Consider the following 23,168-nt stretch of genomic DNA (forward strand, 5'->3'; position numbering starts at 1 on the left):
AGATCGATAGATCGATAGATAGATCGATAGATCGAAAGATCGATAGATAGATCGATAGATAGATATGCACATTTTAATTAGCTCTTTTAAATGTGTGTGTTTTTTTTCAACCAACGCTTGCTTTCATTGACGATGGGACCAATAAAGCATCTTAAAGGTCTTCCAGCGTGCGTGTGTCGGTGGGGTGCGAGAAGGGGGGAGAGAGAGAGAGAGAGAGAGGGAGGGACGGAGAGAGAGAGGGAAAGGCGGAGTGTGTTGACTGGTGTGCTGCCGCAGCCTCTTGCCGTGCAGCCAAAGTTTTCCAAGGAATCTCAGTCAAGGAGGATCCGCGGTGGCTGAGCTGCGGAGGACTTTTTCTTTTATGCGGAACTTAACGCGACTCCTTTCCCGGTCAACTTTATGACAAAGAGGGCATCGTGGCCAGCACACTCCGGAGCCTTCTTTCTCACGCCAATTTGATTCCCCAAGGATGTATTTGTATTGAAAGGGCGCCACAAAGTGCCGGAAACTTTTTCCCACCGACATGGAAGGGAATATACCGTGGATTATTTTGTCTTTTTTATTGTTTATGCAACTTTGTGAAGGTAATTAACGCTTTAATTGCATTGTGGTTCTTTGCCTGGACATGTCTCGATATGGTCACCTGGTTTTAAAGTGGAGCGTTGCATGCATCTAATTAAGTGTGCCAGTGAATTTATTACGGTTTCAAAAATATTCTGTTTACGATATCGTGCATGTCAATGCATTGTGTTGAAGTCCGACCATAGGTATGCTAATGAACCTGTTGTTCATGCTAATAACGTAATTATGCACGTGCATGGAGAAAACGCCAGCTATTGTGTCAATTCAGCAATATTTTTCAAAAAATAGTTGCACCAAAGGAGTCTTGCAGAAGTAAAATTAAAATATTACGGCTAAATGAATTGAACTCTTTGCACATTTTAGTACCCAAAAACTTTACACGTGAGCGTGTTTGCATGAATTTAAATTGCATAAGTTTATTGAAGCTCAACAAAGTACATCACAAACACTTTAGAATTGGACAAAAGCCGCTAGTTGCATGGCTGGGCTCAGATAAGAGGAGTGGGTGGGGGTAGGGGGTCACATCAGTTTGTCTTCATGTTGCAGTCTCATTATTTGCTGCATGAGTTCCATTTAAATCATTTCTCACATCTCCCACAGGTTTTCGATGCTCTGATAAATCCAGGCCATGTGAAAATGGAGGGACATGCATAGAGTCACCCTCCCGATGCATGTAAGTGCAACTCATTAAACTCTGAATGTGTCTTTAAATTCACTTAACACTCTTTCAACTAGAGGTGTCATTTTTTTCAGAAAAGCCACAAAAGATAAACATTCCTACTTTTAATTGCCTTACAATGAATGTTACTAATGGGTTTATCCAACCTACGAGCGTCAGCAAGCCTCCACACGTCTCCTCTGCACCTGTTAAATGTCTCCACCAAAACTATTTTATTTGATTCCCCTTAAAAGCTTCATTTAATTGAAGTGCCTTGCTTGCTTTTACCGTCTTTTGACACTGATAAGGCTTTTGTTTTAAAATTCCTTTGGGTGGAGGGGTGGAGAAGAAGGTTTGTGTGGGAAAAGCCGTGACAATAGTCAAGTGAAATCGCCTCCAGTGTCTTGCCCGAGGGTCACTTGTCCCCTTTTAAGCCCTCCTTGTAGCTTTTTCGAGGAGGAACATGCTCGAGTGTTACACTGAGAAGAAACAACCCGTCTCCGCCACCTGCTTTCCAAAAAGGCCCTCAGTTTAGTAGAATAAGGTCAGATAAGGGTAGATAAGATAAGAATAATCCTCTTTTCTTCCACTCTATACGTAAATCTCAGTTATCAATGTGAGGCGGACATAACTCGACTCACAAACGTGTAAGTGGCCTCCGTTAGAAGCAACCGCCGCCCACGTTTTATCAATCATTTGCAGTTGGGATGTGGCCAGAGTGCCATTAAGTCAGTCAATGTGTAATTTCATGAAGCCATGAAAACACTGAAGATGAATAATAAGACTCCAAAGCATTTTTTATGAAGGAGGAGCATCTGGACCCACTGCAGTGCCATTTAAATAGAAAGAATGCGTCTCCCGCAAACGGCGGACAACAAATATCAAACTGGAGCAGAACAGAGAAGCTGAGCTTGTCGGACGAGTTAGATTCTGAGGTAACTACCCCCCCTCTCATTAACCCCCACCCGCCCCCAACCAGGAGAAAAGAACAAAGATATACAAGAGTAGAAAAGATCCTTTCTTCCTGCAGATACCCGATACAGAGTGCACAAAGTGGGCGCAGGAAAGAAAAAAGCCACAGAAACTAGTTTTCATTTGAATGTTTACTGACAAAATGAAATTTATGCTAACCCGTGTTTGTAGATTCAAGAAGGTCTTCATGAAAAAGTTGAGATATTTTGTTTTATGGCCTTCTCAATTGGCTTGAATATTTGACTGATATACAGTAAATGGCAGCTGCCTTTTGTTCTTGCCCCAGATAGTCGCGTATCGAATATCCTATGCGGCCATGATGTCACGCCGTGTCAGATTAGAGGCGGCACATCAAAAAAAGTTTATGACTGAGTGTTTCGACTTCCTCAACAGGTGAGTCACTAAAGAATGCAAGATTGGAGGCCAATCCTTACTTAGCTTTAACGGCAAAGTGAATGGCACGTTAGACTTTTAGTAGCAAAACAAAAACTGTGATTGAACTTGACAATGGACTGCCTGATTGATTACACAGAATCACAAATTGTTCCCATTTTTAATAGCTGTGGGACAAAGATTGTGAAATGTAAAATAAATAATAGAAACAACAACCTGTTATTTTATATTAAGTGTTGAAATAGCTTGCTCTCTTTGATGATGTAATAATAATGGTTGTTCAACAACAAACATGGCGTTTTAAAGGTCCACTGAAAAGTGATCATTTCAAAGGAACAAAGATTTTTGAATTTTTTGTGGGAGGTCCCACAGGGGCTTCGATGATGCGCTGATTAGCATATTTTAGACGGTTATGTTAGCGGTAAATTAAATCACAGCCGGAGCTGAAAAGATACTGCAACAAAATATTTTTAATAACACGATCGACTTGATAGGGCGGCGGTATGAGCACAAGAGAGATAATTAGATTGTGAAAGTGTTGATCAGAGAAGATCCAGCTGGATTTTAATGGGGGGGGCGCTGAGCAAGTCGCGAGGGGGGTCTGGCTTGGAAAATGGCGGAGGGGGGGCAGCGTAGAGGACAGCTGGTGGATGTTGTGATGGTAATCCAGTGAAGTCAGAGCTCAACAAAGGGGCAGCGTAGGGCCAGGTGCTACCATTGAGTCGCACACTGGGAGACAAGTTCGCCGACTAGCCTGCTAACTCGCTAGCACATGTTGATTCTCTCACAGAGCGACTTCACTTGCCACATGTTGACATTAACCTCTGTGGGACAGCTTGGATTCCATTGTATGAAGAAAAAAAAAATGGCGGGTGTGATTTGTTGCTAGGCAGAGTTGAGCTTAACGGCTTCATAGTGAAAAAAAAAATGGCGCTTGTCCTTGGATGAAGAGTCAGCATCAAGACAAATTTAATTATATACTTTATTATTTTTTGACATAAATCCCTTAAATGTGTTTAAAAAGAAAAATGAGACAGAAACGAAAACATTAGTTGCCCCTGGCGCGGCCCGCATGTGGAAGCAGTGGCTGTCAGTGTCTCTTTTCTTTTTTTTTTTTTTTTTTTTAATAAATGTGTTGCCTTTGGCCTCAGTTGCCGAGTTAGCGAATAAATTGTGCGTGTTTTGTCGTGACCCTTCAACTACTCCCAGGCCCTCGAGACATGATAAAAGGAGGCTTGTATTTTTGATCATCCGCAAACGTCCCCGTCATGCCTAATGTCCCCGTCCACAGTGGATGTTTTCTTCGGCCATCTTCACGGCGGATTTAGAAAAGGAATGCTGCTGTCTGAGGTTCCCTCCTGTCGTTGTGGAAGTTCCAGGTTATTGTCCATCCATCCCCCCCCCCTCCTGGAAGCCTATTCAGGAATGCTCCCGACAATACAGTCTCATTGAGGTCCTGATGGTTGGAATGTTTGACTTTGCAATTAGCTGTGAGTGGTGCCACAATGGATTGCAGAAAAGCTTTAGTTAAAAGGAAGCTCATGGCTTATATCTGACCATTCGGTTTGAAACTAATATAGGGAGGATGGTATTTGTATATAATTGTAAACTGGGAGCTCTGGTTCCCAGGCCCTGTCACAGGAAGTTCTGCCTTCTGACCTTTTTGATCCACACATCCTGTCTAATCGCAGCAGCTTTAGTCAAGCATCAGGTTGACTTCATTTCAGGATAAAGTAACATAATCAATTATGAGATATGTTTTGGGAGAGCTTTGATTATTAAGCAGGCCTCGAGAAGTTCAAATGATCTTTGTCTGTTACAGTTGTGGTGATAGTTTTGAGGAGTTCTGGACAGCGTCTCTTCTTTCATGTTGAAATCAAGTTTTGATTTTGGAATTTCAAAGTTTTTGCACAAATCTGGTTTAGCTTTGGTGGTTGTGGGTAGCGCTGTGGTTGTGTGTGTGATGCCGAATGTTTGGAAAGACCTCGGCCTCGGGGTGCGTGTCATGTGGTTATTGCTGCTATTTGAAAAATGTCAAGGAGCTGTCTCGCAAAAAAAATTATCCACGCTTTGCTTGAACTTGAATATTGTAGGAATTGATTGCGCCGCATTTCGAAAACCTCAATCCGATTGTTTGACCGTGAGCATAATTTGCTGGAACAAAGTTCCTAGCGATGGAGTGGATTGGCTTCAGAAGGAACTCAATTACAAGAAGCGAGCGGTCGTGTGTCGCCAGCTTCCTGCACATGCAAAGGTCGTTCCTCCGAAGCACTCAAACTGTCCGAACCTCACGAAACCCTCGTTCCCAGCACCCCCTTTTCTCCCCGTTCGAGCTCCCTCTCTCCATGGGATACTGTTGCCAGGCGACGGCCTCGGCCTGTTGGTCCATGGAAGCCCAGACCTGAAAGACTAGCTGCTTGGGTCACTAACCCCCCTCTCTTCCCTCCCCCTTGGCTCCCTCCTCCTTCCAACCTGATCATACAAAGGACTTCTGACTACTTTAGTGCTTTTATTTGGGGGGGCCACAAAAACAACCCCCACCCACCCCACCAATGTGGTTGTTTGCTGAGAAAGGGAGAGCCAAGGACTCCTCAGAAAGAAAGGGGGATGTGGGTAAGACTCAAGTTGGCATTACTATGGGAGAATAAATGTCGTTGGGTTTCACTTTTGGACCAAATCGAAAAATAGAAAGATGCTCTGAGCTCAAAGATAGCGAGCCTCTTTGATACAAGTTGCTTTGTTGGGGTATGAAACCGTGTCACAGTTGACAGGGTCTTTGTTCACAGGTGAGTCGCCCTTTGACCCCGCGGCGGAGGATCTGCTATTGTTTGGGAGGAGATGAGCTCAGGTTACCCTTTTGCTTCAATGAACCACAGAGCAGGAAAACCGGCATTGGGTTCCACCAGATCCCATAAATCAAAAGTCCATATCTGAAATGAAAGCTCTCACTTCCACTCGTTAAAATGCTTTCTTCTTCTTCCCCCCTTTTTGCAATTTCCTGTTTGGATGTCATCGTTTGTGGCTACCACGCCGGTTGTAAGTTTCTTCTCTTTGTGTTCAGGCATGCGGTTGTTTGCTTTGCATGCCGTGTTGCAGTGGTGAAGCTTTGTGTGAAGCTAAAAGGCTAAAAGGAATCGTTAATGCATGTTTTCTTTAGGTTGATGTGTCTCTTCAGTCATGTGAAGTGGTTTTTGTGTGTGTGTGTGCGTCCCCGGGAAAAAAAAGCAGTTGTTATTTTGACTCGGAGACGACTAGACGCAATGACAGATGTGGACAGATGCGTGGTGCCCGAGAAACGCAGCTGGTAAAATATCTCATGGTTTGACGCAGGAGGGATTAGACACATCCATGCAAAACGGCTTGAAAGAACTTCTTGCTCGTCATCATCTGGCGTCTTCTTCCTCAGAGGTCAGAAGTCGGCACCCAAGGGGAGGAAGGTTGGTGCGTAACAGCAGCCGGCACCTGCCCTTCGCGTGCTTCCCCTTGGCGTTCCCAGAAGCTGCGGAATCCGAGTCCGATAAAGGACTTGTTTTCGGCCAGCGGGATCGAGCTGTACGCTGGTATCAGTTGAGTTTGGGTTATGGGAGAAAGAACGCAGGCCATGAGGCGAGTCTAGACAAAAGAATGTGTTTTGACTGAATGAAAATTGAGAAAATAGCTGACCCAAATCACCAAAAAAAAAAAAAAACTTTTGACAACCGTTGGCCTTGCCACTTGAGTCAAATCTCAACTTTGGTCTCGGGCCTTCGCCGAATGATCCTCTATGTGCCACGTTTCATTTTTTGTTTTTGTCCTGACCCGCGAGATTCCAGACATAGTTAATTTGCCTCTAAATAAACCCAGCCAAGCCATGACAAATAGCCCTGGGTACCAAGGGGCGGGCGGGGTGATTGGTTGAGTGTCAGGCTTGCTCTTTGGTCTGCCCCGTTGCCAGGGCGACGGCCATCCTGCGTTTCGGAGCGAGCGCTGTGTTTTTAGAGCAGCGGACAAGGGATTACAGGAAATATGACATGGCATTCCCTCTGGACCAGACCGTCTCTAACCCCCCCCCTCCCAAATTCACCCCCTCTCCGTCCACCAGTTGCAGCCTCCAAAGACATTCTCTCCTGCGGCGTAGCCCCGCCCCTCGCCCTGCAGCCTGAGTGACATTATCATCACAATCAGACGGGGGACCTCTGACATTTGACCTCTCAGCAGTGTGGGGAGGGGGGGGTGCCAAGCTGGCGTTTTAGTTCGAGTGGGGGGTAGTAGCTGAGCCAACTTCTATTCTTAGAGACTGTGCTTACATTCAACTGTAAATTGTTGGGATGTTCAAAATCAGTTTTTCAGACCGATGCTGTTACATTTTTTACGTTATTTATTTTATTATTATTTTTTTAAATACATTTTAATTTAACCCAATGACAAAGGTTTGCCATAAGTATCAGCTGCTGGTATCGGCCGCATCCAAAAGTACCCGATACCTTAAAATAAGGCTGGTATTGACCCGATTCTTAATTCTATTAGCAGGCTACTCACCCATCCCTAGTAAATGTTGTGTTTCTAGTTGTTTAACTATTTAATAGTTCTATTCGACTGCACTTCTTTTTTTTCTTCATGTCTCTTTCTCTTGGATATGCCAGTGCAGTCCTTTGTGCTGAAGCCCTGTGGCTTCCCTTTATCATTTTGTCATTGTAACTCTCCAAAGCAAGTCAAACATAGTAACAAACATAGTAAAAAGGCTGGCCTACTCCCAACAACAACTGCAAAACAAAAAGTTTGTTTTGTAGATCAGCGTGCAATAATAGAATGCTTGTACAAAGAAGAACAGAGGGGAATCCATTGTTGATTAAGCCTGGGGGTTCTTCGGCAGTAAAAAAAAAAAAGACAGAGCCTCGGGGCGAACCAAATCCTGGCCGTCACTGCTCTGTCATCAGCATCAAACAGCCTGTTTGAAGAGAGAGGGGGGGCTCGTACCCGAGGCTCCACTCTGGGTGTCGGGTTTCTAACTCAAACTAACCTCCTCCGTTAGCACAAACCTTGTCTGAACTCTCATCGGCCCGTAGAGAGCAATCAGATACTCCTAATCCGATGTTGATATGTTTAAACAAAAGGCGAGACTGGATAGTGTGTCTTGGAAGCAAATAGAACTTCTCCAAATATCACAGCTGTCTTTTCCTCTTTGCTCAGCATGCTGAGCGTAGACTCCAGTTTTCTGACGTCGGCACGGGGTGGAATCGTTTTGGCTTCCTGTCAGCCATCGCTGGGCGTGTTCGTATATTCTTTAGAGCCGACCTGCGGAAAAAGCCGTAACGAAGGAGGAATGTTAGCTGACACTGAAAAAATGGCTCTCGCCAGCTGGAGAGGACACAAATTGCGCGTTTGGTAAAGCCCGTCCGTCAGGCTATGGCCTGGCTCCGTTTGCGAGTGCATCACTCATTCCACAAAACCACATTGCACTTTTGAAGCAACCGGCGCTTAATATGAAATAATTCCAGGGCGTAGACGCCAGCCTCGCACCACATTATGAGTCAAGAAGGAGTTGTCACGGGGTCTGCACGGCCAGATGCGCTGCATTAATGACCAAAATGGGAATCGGTTGCATCTGAAGATTTGCTTCTTTGGCTTTTTAGCTCGTTACCTGTTTTGGCTCTCAAAGACTTAACGCTCATATTTGTCCAGATGCCGTCCAGGATTCATCGGTCCCCTTTGTCAGCACCAGGATCCCTGCCACCGATCGCCGTGTCTTAACGGGGCCGCTTGCAAGAGCCAAGTGGTCAACGGTGTCCCGCAGTACAGCTGCGTGTGCCAGAGGGGCTTCAGAGGTATGCCCGTCAACAATTAGCACGAAGCTTCAGCACCATCTGACCGTTTCTGCAAATTCCAGGCCAAGACTGCTCGCTCATTGACGCCTGCGCCACGAGTCCTTGTGCCAATGGCGCCCGTTGTGCCAACTGGAATAATCACTACAACTGCTCCTGCCCACCTGGCTTCCAAGGGAAGAACTGCCGCAGCGACGTGGACGAATGCCGCAAGCCGGGCGCTTGCCTCAACGCCGGCCTTTGCATCAACACCCACGGGTCGTTCCGCTGCCAGTGCCCGCCTGGGTACAGCGGGCGCACTTGCGAGGTGTCCACCCAGCCCTGCGCCCCCTCGCAGTGCCTCAACGGCGGCACATGTCGCCAGACCAGCGACCATTCCTATGAATGCGCCTGCCTGCCAGGTATGTATGCTATCCAATATGTAGCTAATGCTAATCGCTATCCCACATGAATTTAAGCCAAATTGCGGCAAGCCCACTGGGGCCGTCCCACAAGGGGGAGGGGGGGGTGCACACATGCAAACCATCACTATCGGAGCGTAGGCCCGCTGTTTTCCCAAGTCTGAAGTTTTTCCCATGGCCGATGACGAAGTTGTGAACGTCGCTGCTGGGATTTACTCATACGTCGCAGATCAGCTTCCCGCCTGCTATTTATAGACTGATGAGAAACGGGGTGGCGGTGTTGAGAAGTCGGCGGAGGAGGATCGCACGCCCGCGTTCCTGCTCCACTATGTCCACAACAGAAAGAATTTACTTTATGGACCCTTTCTGGCTTGCCACTGGGGAGCCGACAGGAAATGTCTCCTGCCAGAAAGGAAGTCATTGAAACTGAAAGATTATAAAACAAGCAAACACCGCGGGGAGCGCGGGCCTCCGAGGCGGCCGTCGAGGCTCTCGTCGGCGTCGTGTGGGAACCGTCACGAGTGGATGTAAACAGTCACCCACTCAAGCTTTTAACTACCTCGCGCCCCTGCAGCGTGGGAAACGTGACTAGAGGTTATGAGTTAAATTGATTGTTGCGGAACAGGGGGGGCGACTTAATGTGTTTGTTTGTCGTAACCTTTCCCTCCATCCGTTCCAGGCTTCCAGGGCCACAACTGTGAGAATAATGTGGACGACTGCCCGGGTCACAAGTGTATGAATGGCGGGATTTGCGTGGATGGAGTCAACACATATAATTGCCAGTGCCCACCTGAATGGACAGGTACAGCGCATGGTCTTTCTCGAAAATTTTAAATATGAGCCATGTGAGCTAATCACGCCTCACCACGCCAGGCCAGTACTGCGCCGAGGACGTCAACGAGTGTCTGATGCAGCCCAACGCCTGCCACAATGGGGGCACGTGCTTCAACACCATCGGGGGCCACACCTGCGTCTGCGTCAACGGCTGGACGGGCGACGACTGCAGCGAGAACATCGACGACTGCGCCATCGCCGTTTGCTTCAACGGGGCCACCTGCCACGACCGAGTCGCCTCCTTCTTCTGCGAGTGCCCGGTCGGAAAGACGGGTAAGTGAACGCATCATCGGGCCACATTTTGGGCGGCGTTATTTTATCGTTGGGCCCGGTTTAGGTTTGCTGTGCCACTTGGAGGACGCGTGTGTGAGCAACCCCTGCAACGAGGGAGCCGTGTGCGACACCAACCCCCTCAACGGCCGCGCCATTTGCACCTGCCCTGCTGGCTTTGTGGGAGGGGCTTGTAACCAGGACATGGACGAATGCTCCATCGGTATGTTTGCGACTTGTTTGTTGCGACTGGACTGTCACGTCCTCTCTTCTCCAACCTCCATTTTGTCTCACAGGTGCAAACCCCTGCGAGCACTTTGGCAAGTGCGTCAACACCGAGGGCTCGTTCCAATGTCAATGCGGCCGCGGCTACGCCGGCCCGCGTTGCGAGATCGACATCAACGAATGCGTGTCAATGCCTTGCCAGAACGACGCCACTTGCCTGGACCGCATCGGAGAATTCACCTGCATCTGCATGCCAGGTACGGGGTATTATCTCCACCGTTGCCATGCCGACCGCCAGAGTGGGCTATTACGTAATGGAGGGCAAAGGGGGCTCTCGGCGCACTGTACAACCAGACAGAGAGGGTATTAGTGCGGACAAAGTGATGGTTTGGACTCTGGGTGACAAAAACCAGAGTGAAACTCTCACGCACGGTGCTACATGCATCCCGGGGTTTTGGGAACTATACAAATTAGAGCTGGGAGTGGGCTCTATAGGACTGGATGTGAGAGAGGGCGAGCAGTTAGGGGGAGCGCTGTGCTGTGAATAGTAATGAGTTGTAGAGTGGTGGGAATGGAGCCGAACAATAGGGCCCCTCTGTGCTCCACTTTGCACCCTCGTACACACAGAGAGGGGAAAGGAGGCCTTTTCCCAGAGCCCCCCTCTTCGACCCCCCCCCTCCCATTTTTTTTTTTCCGCTTTCCAGAGACAGGCTCTTCCTCCTCACCCTCCTCATCGTCAGGCTGCCCGGCAAAGCTCAAGCCGGGCGGCTTCCACACTCGGCTTCACTTCAATGCGGGGGTGGGGTGGGGGGGCTTAGTTGGTTTGCTAACAGCGAATGTATAACATACATCCGGTGAATGGGACGCCGACCTTGGGGTGTTGCGATGCGATGTAACATCTTAGGACTCGAGGTCAGTGAATCCTGCGGTTCAGTAAAGTCCCCAGGAGAGCATGAAAAAGGGTTCTCATAGAATTGTTGAGAGTGGGGACCATACACACACACACACAAGGTAATGGACGTGGGCCTGTGAGTAGGCCCTGAGGACCACTCAAGTAGCCTGCGGGCCTGTTCTAAAAATAGCTCACCAATGATGGGATTATTGTGATTTCCCAGGAATGAGATGTTTTTTTGTACTCACGTGCAAACATGTCTTGTAGGTTACACGGGGACTTACTGTGAGACCGACGTCGACGACTGCGAGAGCAACCCATGTGTGAACGATGGCATCTGTCGGGACATGGTCAATGGCTTCACGTGCACCTGCCAACCTGGTAAGATGAGTTTCAGATACACACGATGTTGGAGAAAATAATTTTATTGCTGTCACATTCCCACAAATGCAACAGTTTGCTTCTCACCCAAAATACACAGAGAAATATTTTATATTAGAAATATCCTCATTTGTGTGCACATGATTTGAATGGCAATCTGAGACAGTCCAGCCTCCACTTATTAAAAAAAAAAAGTGCCTAAACAAAGACACTATTGTGACCCCCAAGCCCCTCCCCTTTGGAATATAAAAGGGACAGCAGTCTCCCTCAACTTGCCTTGGTTGGTGATGATGGTGAAGGGGAGGGGTGGTCTGAACAGCAGTCCCGCTAATGAGATTCTTTTCCAGGTCCGCAATTTACATCTGGGACAGACGTCTCCCCCCCTCCTCCTCCGCCTCCCCATCTCGCTATTGAGCCTGTGGGGTTGATGTAGAAAAGGAGAGGGAGGGGGCGCAAAAGAGAAAACAATCCCACTGTCTCCTCTGCTCACACCCCCCATCAGCAGCAACACACAGCCCATCCTCACATTGTTAATCAACAGAGCAGCGTGCTACCAATGCAGCCCCCCAATCTGGGCACGTTGCCCACCGATTTCAAGGCTGCGTAGTTTCTCAAGCTTTCAAAGCAGCAGAGCGCTACTAGCAAAATCCGTCTTTCTCATCGTTGCCAAGTTGATAGGCGCACCTCGTATGAGGTCTTTTCCGTGACCTTGAAATGCCATCAAGGTCATGGGATCTCCATCAGCGTCCAGATGACGCAGCTCTTAACCAGTCTGAGCCAGACGTCTCTGACCACGCCGGAGACCTTTGCCCCCGGGGCCACTAAGGAGGGACAAAACCGCCCCGGAGTTGCTCTCTGACCTGTCGCCTCTATGTTTGACTGTCCCAGGCTTCACCGGCACCATGTGCCAGATTGACATCGACGAGTGTGCCAGCACGCCCTGCCAGAACGGCGCCAAGTGCTACGACCGACCCAACGGCTTCGAGTGCCGCTGTGCTGAAGGTAAGTTTGTCGGGTGCCTAAAACACTTGCATTTGTTTTGTTGTTTTTGGGGCGGGGGTCAGCTATATCTCTACAAACTGACTTCAGCTCGCTAATCCCCCAGAACCCCCCCCCCCTCCTCAAGATCACCAGGTCACCAGTAGTTGCATGGAAAAGAACCTTGGTCGTCACCCCGACATCTGTTCATTTGTTCATCTGTTCATCCCCCCCCCCCCTCCACAACACCTTATGGTGTGCCCCGTCCCTCATTCCTTCACATGCATCGACAGTTTTATGAGGATGAAAAAAATGCCTCTGCTCAACAGGTTGGGAAGCACGGCATCGTTTTAAGCGGTTTGATGTTAAGCGTTTATGAGGGCCTTTGCTTCATTGTTTCAAATGCCAGCTGCTTGGTATTCCCTGTATTTGCGACCCCCCCCTCCCTCAAAGCACCCCCCCCCTGCATGGTGAAGTGGCTCTGTTTGACGTGCTGCGGCCCGCCATTGTTCCTTCCGCCGCAGAGAACAAAAGCGGGCCTGGTCGGGGGGGTTTGGTAGAACTTTTTTTCTTTGCTGCTTTGCCCAACTCTGTAGCACTTAGCAAACAAACCAACACTTGTCTAATGCACAGACAACCTGTTGCCATGGAAACCGGGTAGATCAATTTTTTTTGGGATTCTGTTTTCGAGCTAGGTCAACAGTACTCTGTTCTCTCATTAGGATACGAAGGTACGCTATGTGAAAGCAACATCAACAACTGCCAGCCCGACCCGTGCCACCACGGCACCTGCGTGGACGGCATCGCCAGCTACACGTGCAACTGCGACGCCGGCTACACGGGGTACCGCTGCGAGAACCAGCTCAATGAGTGCCACAGCAACCCTTGCCAGAACGGAGGGAAGTGCGTCGACCTGGTCAACAAATACATCTGCCAGTGCCAACATGGGACGTCGGGTACGGATCAATCTGTTTGTATTATTTACAATGAGGACATTTTGTTGTTGTTTTGTTTCATTGTGAGGGCGGGGAAAAGGAATTAAAAGTTTGCTCTCACAACAGGCACCAACTGTGAGATCAATTTCGACGATTGTGCCAGTAACCCGTGTGACTACGGCATGTGCAAAGATGGCATCAACCGCTACGACTGCGTTTGCAAGCCCGGCTTCACCGGTAAAGTCAAATTTTTTATTTGAATGTTTTATTATCACACGAGTCCATTTTTTCCCTCAGTGGAAAAAGTTTGGACATCCCCTGATAGACGCATTTAAATTTCATTTGACACTCGCTATCTTGTCAGGTCCCAAGTGTAACGTGGAGATAGACGAGTGTGCGTCGAGCCCCTGTCGCAACGGAGGCACGTGTGTGGACGAGGAGAACGGCTTCCATTGCCAGTGCCCGGATGGATTTAAGCCGCCATATTGTTACTCGCAGGTGGACGAATGCGGCAGCAGCCCGTGCGTCCACGGCGCCTGCAGGGACGACATCAACGGGTACGCACGCTCTCCGAGTTTGCATTCCGGGCGAAAATTGACTTCCTTTGTGTCTTTGCAGTTATCGCTGTGACTGCGAGCCAGGCTGGGTGGGAAAAAACTGCGACCTGGACCGGAATGACTGTTTGCCGAGCCCTTGCCAGAACGCCGGCACTTGCATCGATCAACTTAACGGCTTCACCTGCAAATGTCGTCAGGGCTTTAGAGGTACGTTGTGAAATTGATTGAAACTGCTTGGACAAGAAACATTGGGGGGAAAAAAAGGATTTCCACATTTGACATTCAAGTTCTATCATCTCTGCTTTGATTTATGAATTTAATTGATTCCTTGACCCTATTTTGCGGTTTCTTTTTCGACCGCTAAAAAATATGTAGTTTGCCAACTATAACACCATCATGACGAGCAATAAAATACAGTAGCGTAGTCGGCCTTGGTGTTCATCCAGAACAAGACAGGATTTATTCCTTGGAAGTATATTTACTGTTATTGAAGTCTTTGTTTTATTATGCACAGTTTGAACACTGTGCTTACATGTAGAAAGTAAAAATAAATACTAAATCAAATAATAAATAATAAAATAATGAGATAGAAATATGAAAATAATAAATAAAAACTAAATAATCATTCAATAAATAATAATCAAATAAAATAGTTCTAAAAAAATGAAATTGAGCTTTTTTCATGTACTTGGAAATGCTCAATACTAAAAAGTTAAATACAACTGAGCTGTTTATGTGCCACTAGAGGGAGCCCTGGTTGAAAATAGGCAATTCTAATTTAGAAGGGCGTCAATTAGTCCACTTGGATTCATGTATAATGAATCATTTTTGTCCCCCCCGCCCCCCGGTAGGTAACCTCTGCCAGGTGAACATCAACGAGTGTGCGTCCAGTCCATGCCTGAACAAAGGCACGTGTGTGGACGGCGTGGCCAGCTTCACCTGTCTGTGCGAGCTTCCCTACAGCGGCCCCACGTGTGCCGAAGTGCTCACCCCATGTTCCCCGAACCCTTGCTCAAATCAGGCCGTCTGCACCCACACCGCAGACTACCTTGGCTACCAGTGCAACTGCCAGCCCGGTTGGCAAGGTGGGCACAGAACCATATGAAGGTGGTCACATCGAGACCGTGACCTGACATTTTTTGCCATCCACAGGGCAACTTTGTAACAGAGATGTGAACGAATGCCTCTCCAATCCTTGCAAGAACCGCGGGACCTGCTCCAACACACTCGGGTCTTTTGTGTGCTCCTGCAGGCCCGGTTTCACCGGGCCCACCTGCGACACAGACATCAACGACTGCTCCCCCAGTGAGTGGCCGCACGTATGTCAACGTATGGCGCCTTTCCGCAAATCCCTCACTGGTTCCCTTCCGCAGATCCGTGCCTAAGCGGAGGCTCCTGCACGGACAGCGTCAACTCCTTCCACTGCAGCTGCCTGCCGGGCTTCACCGGGCCTCGCTGCGCTCTGGAGATTAACGAATGTCAAAGTTTGCCCTGCAAGAACGGCGGCACATGCACCGACTACGTCAACTCCTACACGTGCACGTGCAGGGCCGGCTTCACCGGCATCCACTGCGAAACCAACATACCCGATTGCACGGAAAGGTGGGTGCCGTTATTTCTCCAAATGGCTCAAGCTTCAATACGTGACTGACGTGAGTTGTTTCCACGTCGGCAGCTCGTGCTTCAACGGAGGGACGTGCACGGATAAGATCAACGGCTACTCGTGTACGTGCCGCTCGGGCTTCACCGGCTCGCACTGCCAGTACGAGGTCAACGAGTGCGACTCGCAGCCGTGCCTCAACGGGGGTGTCTGCCAAGACGCCCTGGAGTCCTTCCGCTGCACCTGCCCCAAAGGCTACGCTGGCTCGCGCTGTCAGGTACACCTAAAAAGACAATCAACTTCTTGAGTGCTAGCATGCTAATTGTTGCTTTTTATCTATAGACACCAGTTGACTGGTGCAGACGTTCCTCCCCCTGCCAGAATGGAGGACGCTGTCGTCAAAAAGACTCGGCCTTCCTCTGCGAGTGCGCTCACGGCTGGTCCGGACGTTACTGCGACATCCCCCGAGTCTCCTGTGAGATGGCGGCTCGCCAAAGAGGTCTAGTTTTTACTTTTTATACTCTTCCGCCTTTTTTTGATGCGCAACATGGTCGCTCACGTCCTCGTTTCTCGTCATCAGGACTCCAGACGGACGAGCTGTGCCACCATGGCGGCCACTGCGTCAACACGGGCAACACGCACTACTGCAAGTGTCCCGGTGACTACACGGGCAGCTACTGCGAGAGCCAAGTGGACCACTGCGAGGACAAACCCTGTCGCAATGGCGCCACCTGCAGGGGATATGTTGGAGGATACCAGTGTGATGTGAGTTCTTGATGAATTGACTAATTTTATTTATCCATTTTACTGGTAAATAAATAGGCCAATAAAACAATATATGTTTTAAAATTGTATGTAGGCATTTACAATTAATTAATTAATCTTGTTAAGAATCAAATGTGGCCCTTGAACACCAAAGTCTCCCTTTTTAAACCCATGTACTTTGTATTAATCCTCTATAATTAAAAAAAAAAAAAAAAGTAATATAATAAATAAAGTAAATTTAAAAAAAGAATAGTAAAAATGTAATAATGTAAAAATCGTCCTCGACGTGTCCTTCCAGTGCATGCCGGGCTTCACGGGTCAGAACTGCGAGCTGGAGATCAATGAGTGTCAATCTCACCCTTGCCAAAACGGAGGGACGTGCATCGACCTGGTCGGACATTACATCTGCTCCTGTCCTCCTGGCACTCTGGGTATGTCCGACAACCAAAGAAAAGACAGGACACAATTCTGACTTGACTCAAAATGGTCTCTCTTCAAGGCGTCCTCTGCGAGATCAACGAAGACGACTGCGCCCCACCTGTGAGGTCTCGCGGCGCCCTCCACAAGTGCCTCAACAACGGCACCTGCGTGGACCGAGTGGGCGGCTACCGCTGCAACTGTCCTCCCGGGTTCACCGGCGAGCGGTGCGAGGGGGACATCAACGAGTGTCTCTCAAACCCTTGCAGTCCCTCCAACAGCCTGGACTGCATCCAGATGCCCAACGACTACCAGTGTGTCTGCAAAGTCGGCTTCACGGGTTAGATAAACCTTTGTCCTAATTAAGGAACATAAAAAATAGAAATATTATTCCTGTTATCAAGACAAAAGAGGATTAAGTGAACTTGTAATGTCTTTTTTCTGTTTTTATTTTAGTCTTTCTTTAAGAAGTCTGCAAACAGCTTGTTTCATTCAGAATTGAAATTTTGGTGAACTTCTGTGATTGATCTTTTGTTTTTTCTCATTGTTTTAGGTCGAAGGTGCCAAAACCGATTCAGTGCTTGTGAATCTCAGCCTTGCCAAAACGGAGGAGCGTGCTCCGGGTCCAGTTCTCCTGTTGGCTACACGTGCACGTGTCAGCTCGTAAGTTCATATTGACTTCGGTCGCATAAAGGATTAACCGGATCATTTTTTGTATTTGATCAAATTTGATATTGTCTGCAGGGTTACACAGGCCCCAACTGCGAGCGAAGCATGTCCTGCCGCGAGCTGTCCTGCTACAACGGCGGAAGCTGCGCTCTCACCACGCGAGGGGCACGCTGCAGCTGCCTGCCAGGCTACGGCGGGCCGCAATGCGCCCACCGCAGCAACGAAGGCTGCTCCTCGCAACCCTGCCGCAACGGCGGCCTTTGCACCGAGGAGACCGCCTTCCCGTTCTTCCACTGCCAATGTCCCAGCGGGTGGACGGGCAAACGGTGCGAGCAGACCGGCCGGCTCAACGAGGTCCCGGTCCTGTCGTGCCCGCTGACCGACTGTCACGGCAAAGCCAACGACGGCGTGTGCGACAAAGAGTGCAGCACGCTGGCTTGCCGCTGGGACGGCGGCGACTGCTCGCTGGCGGTCAACCCTTGGGCCCGCTGCGCCGACCCCCGCTGCTGGCGAGTCTTCAATAACAGCCAGTGCGACGAGTCGTGTAACAACGCTGACTGCTTGTACGACAACTTTGACTGCAAAACTAAGGAGAAAGTTTGCAAGTGAGTTTTTGTCTTGTTTTAACGTGTGTCATGTCCTCTTCTTATTAATGTTATTCTAATTTTGTGGTTCCTTCAGCCCCATCTATGAGACGTACTGTATCGACCACTACGGCGACGGCCTTTGCGACCAAGGCTGCAACACCGAGGAATGCGGCTGGGACGGCCTGGATTGCGCTCAAAAGGTCCCGGAAGATATCGTGGACGGCTCCTTGGTTCTAGTGGTGCTGCTGCCTCCAGAGGAGCTTCTCCGCACCAGCACGGCCTTTCTGCTCAAGCTGAGCGCCATCCTTCACACCACGCTACGCTTCCGGCTGGACCACAACGGCGAGGCGATGATCCGACCCTACACCCGGCGGGAAGCACGCCTTAAGCGGGAGCTGCAACCTCAGCAGGAGATTATCGGGTGTGTTATTTAGTGTAAGGAAGCCCACTCGTGGTATCTTTGGATCACTAACATCAGTGTTTTGTTTGAACAGCTCCATCGTTTACCTGGAGATAGACAACCGCTTGTGTACTAACGACTGCTTCCCAACGCCCGAGAGCGCCGCCGACTACCTTGGAGCCTTGTCGGCCGTCGAAATGCTCCGCTTCCCGTACCCGCTCAAAGAAGTCCGCGGTAGGTACAAGCGAACGCGAGAAGCACAGCAGGAACCACAGAGGAACATATCTGTAATCACTCCCTCGCTTTTGCTTGTGTAGGTGAAAAGATTGTGGATGAAACGGATCCCATTCCTCAATGGGGCAAGCTGATGCTGGTCAGCATAGCGTCGCTTTTCTTGCTGATCATCGTGGTGTTAGGCATGTTGATTTCCCGGAGGAAGCGCGAGCACAGCACGCTGTGGTTCCCCGAGGGCTTCTTACCCAAGAAGGAGCCCGGCAGCAACAAGAACCGCAGGGAGCCGGTGGGCCAGGATGCTCTCGGAATGAAGTAAGGCTGGAGGAATATTTGTGTGTACTTTGTTTAGTCCTCAATTTGCGCTGCTACAAGTAGCCGCTATTTTTGTGGAATTTACTTTTAGATGATTGGATGGTTCTTTTTATCCTGTTTTATTTTTCATATTTTTCAATATCATCAACAGACATATGCCCAAAACGGTTGAGGAGTCTCTGCTTGGAGATCACAGCGACCAGTGGATGGATGCTGAATGCCCAGAACCCAAACGACTGAAGGTCAAATTAATCACCACATACACTTAAAAATACAAATTAATTTATGACACTAATGTCTCTGCCATTTTTTTTTTCAAGATGGAGGAGCCAAGCATGCTGTCAGACGGAGAGGACGCCGTTGATAGCCGGCAGTGGACGCAACATCACCTGGCGGCGGCGGACATCCGCGTACCGCCCACTATGGCGCTCACGCCTCCGCAAGGAGAGTTTGAAAGCGACTGCATGGATGTTAACGTCAGAGGTCCAGGTTGGTAGCGAGAACAAAACCAATTTTAAATAATATATATATATTTGCGTCCACATAAGCTAGCTAGTTTGCTAGCTAGCTATCCGATTAATTAGTACGTATATTAACTAACTTCTGTTTTACTAGATGGTTTTACTCCACTTATGCTGGCGTCGTTCTGCGGAGGCGGGCTGGAACCCGAGATTGCCGAGGAGGAGGAGAGTGAGGAGTGCTCGGCCAACATCATCTCAGACCTCATCTATCAGGGCGCGTCGCTCGCCGCTCAAACGGATCGCACGGGCGAGACGGCGCTCCACCTGGCTGCCCGTTACGCCCGCGCCGATGCCGCCAAGAGACTCCTGGATGCCGGAGCGGACGCCAACGCTCAGGATAATACCGGACGCTCGCCCCTGCATGCCGCCGTGGCTGCGGATGCACAAGGAGTGTTCCAGGTACACATGAGAACAAGTGGAATCATTTGTTAAAACAGATTTTCAAGTGTAAAAGGTATAAACTTGGCTTTGTCTTGTCGTAGATCCTGATCCGAAACAGGGCCACAGATCTTGACTCGCGCATGTACGACGGCTCCACGGCGCTCATCCTGGCCGCTCGGCTGGCGGTGGAGGGAATGGTTGAGGAACTCATCACTTGCCACGCAGATGTCAATGCAGTTGATGAACTAGGTCAGCACCGATTAGACTCTGGTACTCCCATGTTGAGTAGAAGATGTTGATGGATGTTTGTTTTCCTTCAGGTAAATCTGCCTTGCACTGGGCAGCTGCTGTTAACAACGTGGATGCGACTATTGCCTTGCTCAAGAATGGTGCCAACAAAGACATGCAAGATCTTAAGGTACGAACGCCATTTCATGAATTTTAAAGGTCCTTGGAAAGCTATTGAAACATTTTTGTGGGCATTAAAAGTGATACGCATTCTTAACCATCTGTGTGTCTGTGTTCAGGAGGAGACGCCTCTGTTCCTTGCGGCTCGAGAGGGAAGCTGCGAGGCCGTCAAAGTTCTGCTGGCTCACTTTGCCAACCGCGAGATTACAGACCACATGGACAGGCTGCCCCGAGACATTGCACAGGAGCGCATGCACCATGATATTGTGCAGCTCCTGGATGAGTACAACACTGTGAGGAGCCCCCAGGGCCACGGCGGGCCCGGACTTCACCTCTCCAGCGGGCACACCCTGTCACCCCTCATGTGCCCGCCCAGCGCGTTCCTTCCCAGCCTGAAGACCACCCCGCAGGGCAAGAAGAACCGCCGGCCGGGGGCTAAGGGCTCCGGCCTGGGAGGTCAGCACGCCGGCGGTCTGAAGGACTCGGTGAAGTCCCGCAACAAGAAGCTGTCCTTGGACATGCAGAGTGCCCTGCTGGAGAGCTCGGTCACCCTCTCGCCAGTGGACTCACTGGACTCGCCTCATGGGGGTGCCAGCAATGCCGGCTACATCACCAACCCCACGTCCCCCGTGGCCATGCCGTCGCCGGGGCTCTTCCACTCGTCCATGTCTGTCCCGAGCACGCCCATGGTGCACGCCGGCATGCTGGACGGCGGCGGCCCCTTTGCTGTGTCTCTGGCGCAGCTCAACGACCTGGGCAACGGCGGCATGACCATGCAGGGCCGCGTGTCCATGGCGTCGGACGTGGGCCACAGCTACGTGCTGAGTCCGTCGGGCCAGATGGGGCTCAACATGGGCCTGGTGAGCCCGGTCAGCGTGCCCTTCGATTGGCACGCCCGCGGCCAGTGCGGCCAGCAGGTGGTAAACCTGGTGCAGAGCATGCCACCGCCGCAGCAGAGCATGCAGCCGCCGCCCCCGCTGCAGCAGAACATGCTGTTGCACCAGCAGCAGATGTACCGCGGCGCCATGTTGCAACCCACGCCCGTCACCTCCACGCCAAGCGTCAGCCCCGTCAAACTGCCCTCCATTAGCGAGCAGCAGATTATGAGCCACTCGGTAAGCGGCCAGCAGAGTATGGCCCGCATGGCGTCGTCCACGCCGCCTACGCCGCAGACCTCGCAACCCCCGCCGCCTTTCTTCCAGCAGCCGCCTCCGCAGGCTCCGCCGGGCGTCGCCCCGCCTGCCCAAGCTCCCGTCCCCCAGCCGGGCTCCACGGAAGATTACCCCACCCCGCCCTCGCAGCATAGCTACACGTCAGCACTCGACGCCACCCCCAAGCATTACCTGCACCTGCCCACCGAGCACCCCTACCTGACCCCTTCGCCCGAGTCCCCCGAGCCCTGGTCCAGCCCCTCCCCTCAGTGCGTGTCCGACTGGTCAGACTCCACGCCCAGCCCTGCCGTCGCCGTTGCCGCCGCCGGCTCCGCCCAGACCCAAATTTCAAATATCCCAGAAGCCAACAAAAAGATGCAGGTGTTTGCTTAAAGATGCAGTCCATGCGTCAACCTGTTTCCAAGATTTTTTATTGGATTTGGATTGACTTGTTTACGCCGAGGACCGCCCGCCCGCCCACGTGCGATGTTTGCGGACGGCCTGTGAGACACAGTAAAGGGAAAAACGTGTGTTGTCTGAAAAACTAGCAGACAAATTAATGAAGTAATTCTGTCACAGATGGACTTTATTATTAAAAAAAAAAAAAGTATATGAAGAAAACCAAGTCTTTTATTTCAAAAGACTGAGGGATCCTCTCCTAAAAACTAACAAACGTTTAAAAGTAGTTAAAAATCTGAAGGGAATTCATTTATTTTTATTTATTGTTTGTATTTTTGTAGGTATTTTCACACTCCTTTTTGTCCTAGTTTCATGCAAAAAAAAAAAAAGTCCCACAACCTTTCATTTGACTTCTTATTTTCCTAATTTAATTTATCCTTCAGGCCTGCTCATCACCTCTCCTGGTATTTATTCAGGCCCGTTCAAAAGTTGGGTTGCGACTCCAGAGTTCCATTTCCCATTGGATTCGATTGTGCTTTTTCTTTTTGAGTATTAAGAATGTAGATGAGCGTGTCCGAAGCACTTCAAGTGGTGACTGGCCAAATGAACCACACGATGGATATTTATATGACGGGAGTGGAAATGAAAGCATTCTTTAATGATGGCCTTTGAAAAAGAAAAAAATATTTTTTTAGTTTTTCTTTAAGGGACAATTTTGACTAGTTTTGAAAATCAGCCTGTCACTGCCTTTTTTTAAGATTTTTTTTTATCTTTGTAACAGCGTTTAATACATGCATTCCTTTTTTAGTTGACCTCAGATATGCTAAGCTATGCTCACCAGCTGCTATTTTTTTCTCTCCATCATTCCTGAAAATTTCAATATAGTTTGGGTTTAGGTTGACGTGCATCCTAAAGGACTGTTGGAAGAAATGTAAGGGAGCAACGCTACCGTGTAGTGCTGCACTTTTTTTCTTTTGACACCTTGTAAGGATGGATGAGGTTGCTTAATCCAATTAAGCCAATTTCCCGTCAGCCTTGATATGAATTATGCATCAGTAAAAGAACAATTCATAGTCATTCATCCGCACCGCTCCCGTAGAAACTACTACTACTACTTCTACTATTAGTTCTTTATTTTTGTATCCTGTTCACTTTTGTTCCCAAGTTCCACTCCGACTCAATTTGTAACTGTTGTTGTTTTTGTTTCATCATTTTCGGGGTTTTATAAATATATATATTGTTTAACTTGCCTGCCAGTTTTCCCTACCAGGTCGCACTGAGTGTTTGTACATTTCAACTTTTTGACGTTTTCTGTGTGTACATATGTTTGTTACCGGGTAGATGTTTTGTTGGAAAGGTCTTATGTTTCTAAAATGATTGTTATGTACTAAAAAGGACAAAAATAAAATGTACTTCATTTAGCACAATTTGGAGTGTGGGGCTCT

General features: G+C 49.2%; 1 protein-coding gene across 1 annotated transcript; it reads left to right on the forward strand.

The window, feature by feature from the left end:
- Window positions 1-250: 250 nt before the first annotated feature.
- On the forward strand, window positions 251-23,150 carry notch3 (notch receptor 3). Its single transcript, XM_088357327.1, has 33 exons — window positions 251-584; window positions 1,183-1,255; window positions 8,267-8,409; window positions 8,472-8,807; window positions 9,487-9,609; window positions 9,681-9,914; window positions 9,979-10,134; window positions 10,208-10,393; window positions 11,296-11,409; window positions 12,298-12,411; window positions 13,110-13,343; window positions 13,449-13,559; window positions 13,687-13,879; window positions 13,941-14,086; window positions 14,731-14,964; window positions 15,032-15,184; window positions 15,253-15,481; window positions 15,555-15,756; window positions 15,822-15,978; window positions 16,060-16,244; window positions 16,543-16,675; window positions 16,744-17,001; window positions 17,215-17,324; window positions 17,406-17,935; window positions 18,012-18,338; window positions 18,412-18,551; window positions 18,635-18,863; window positions 19,015-19,105; window positions 19,184-19,352; window positions 19,479-19,783; window positions 19,867-20,014; window positions 20,086-20,183; window positions 20,293-23,150. The coding sequence occupies exons 1-33, from the start codon at window positions 524-526 to the stop codon at window positions 21,715-21,717; spliced, it is 7,347 nt and encodes a 2,448-aa protein (XP_088213453.1). The 5' UTR covers window positions 251-523; the 3' UTR covers window positions 21,718-23,150.
- Window positions 23,151-23,168: the final 18 nt, after the last annotated feature.

This window comes from Syngnathus floridae, chromosome 17 (genome assembly GCF_059516105.1).
Source record: "Syngnathus floridae isolate MCC-2025c chromosome 17, RoL_Sflo_1.0, whole genome shotgun sequence".
Taxonomy (NCBI): Eukaryota; Metazoa; Chordata; class Actinopteri; order Syngnathiformes; family Syngnathidae; genus Syngnathus; species Syngnathus floridae.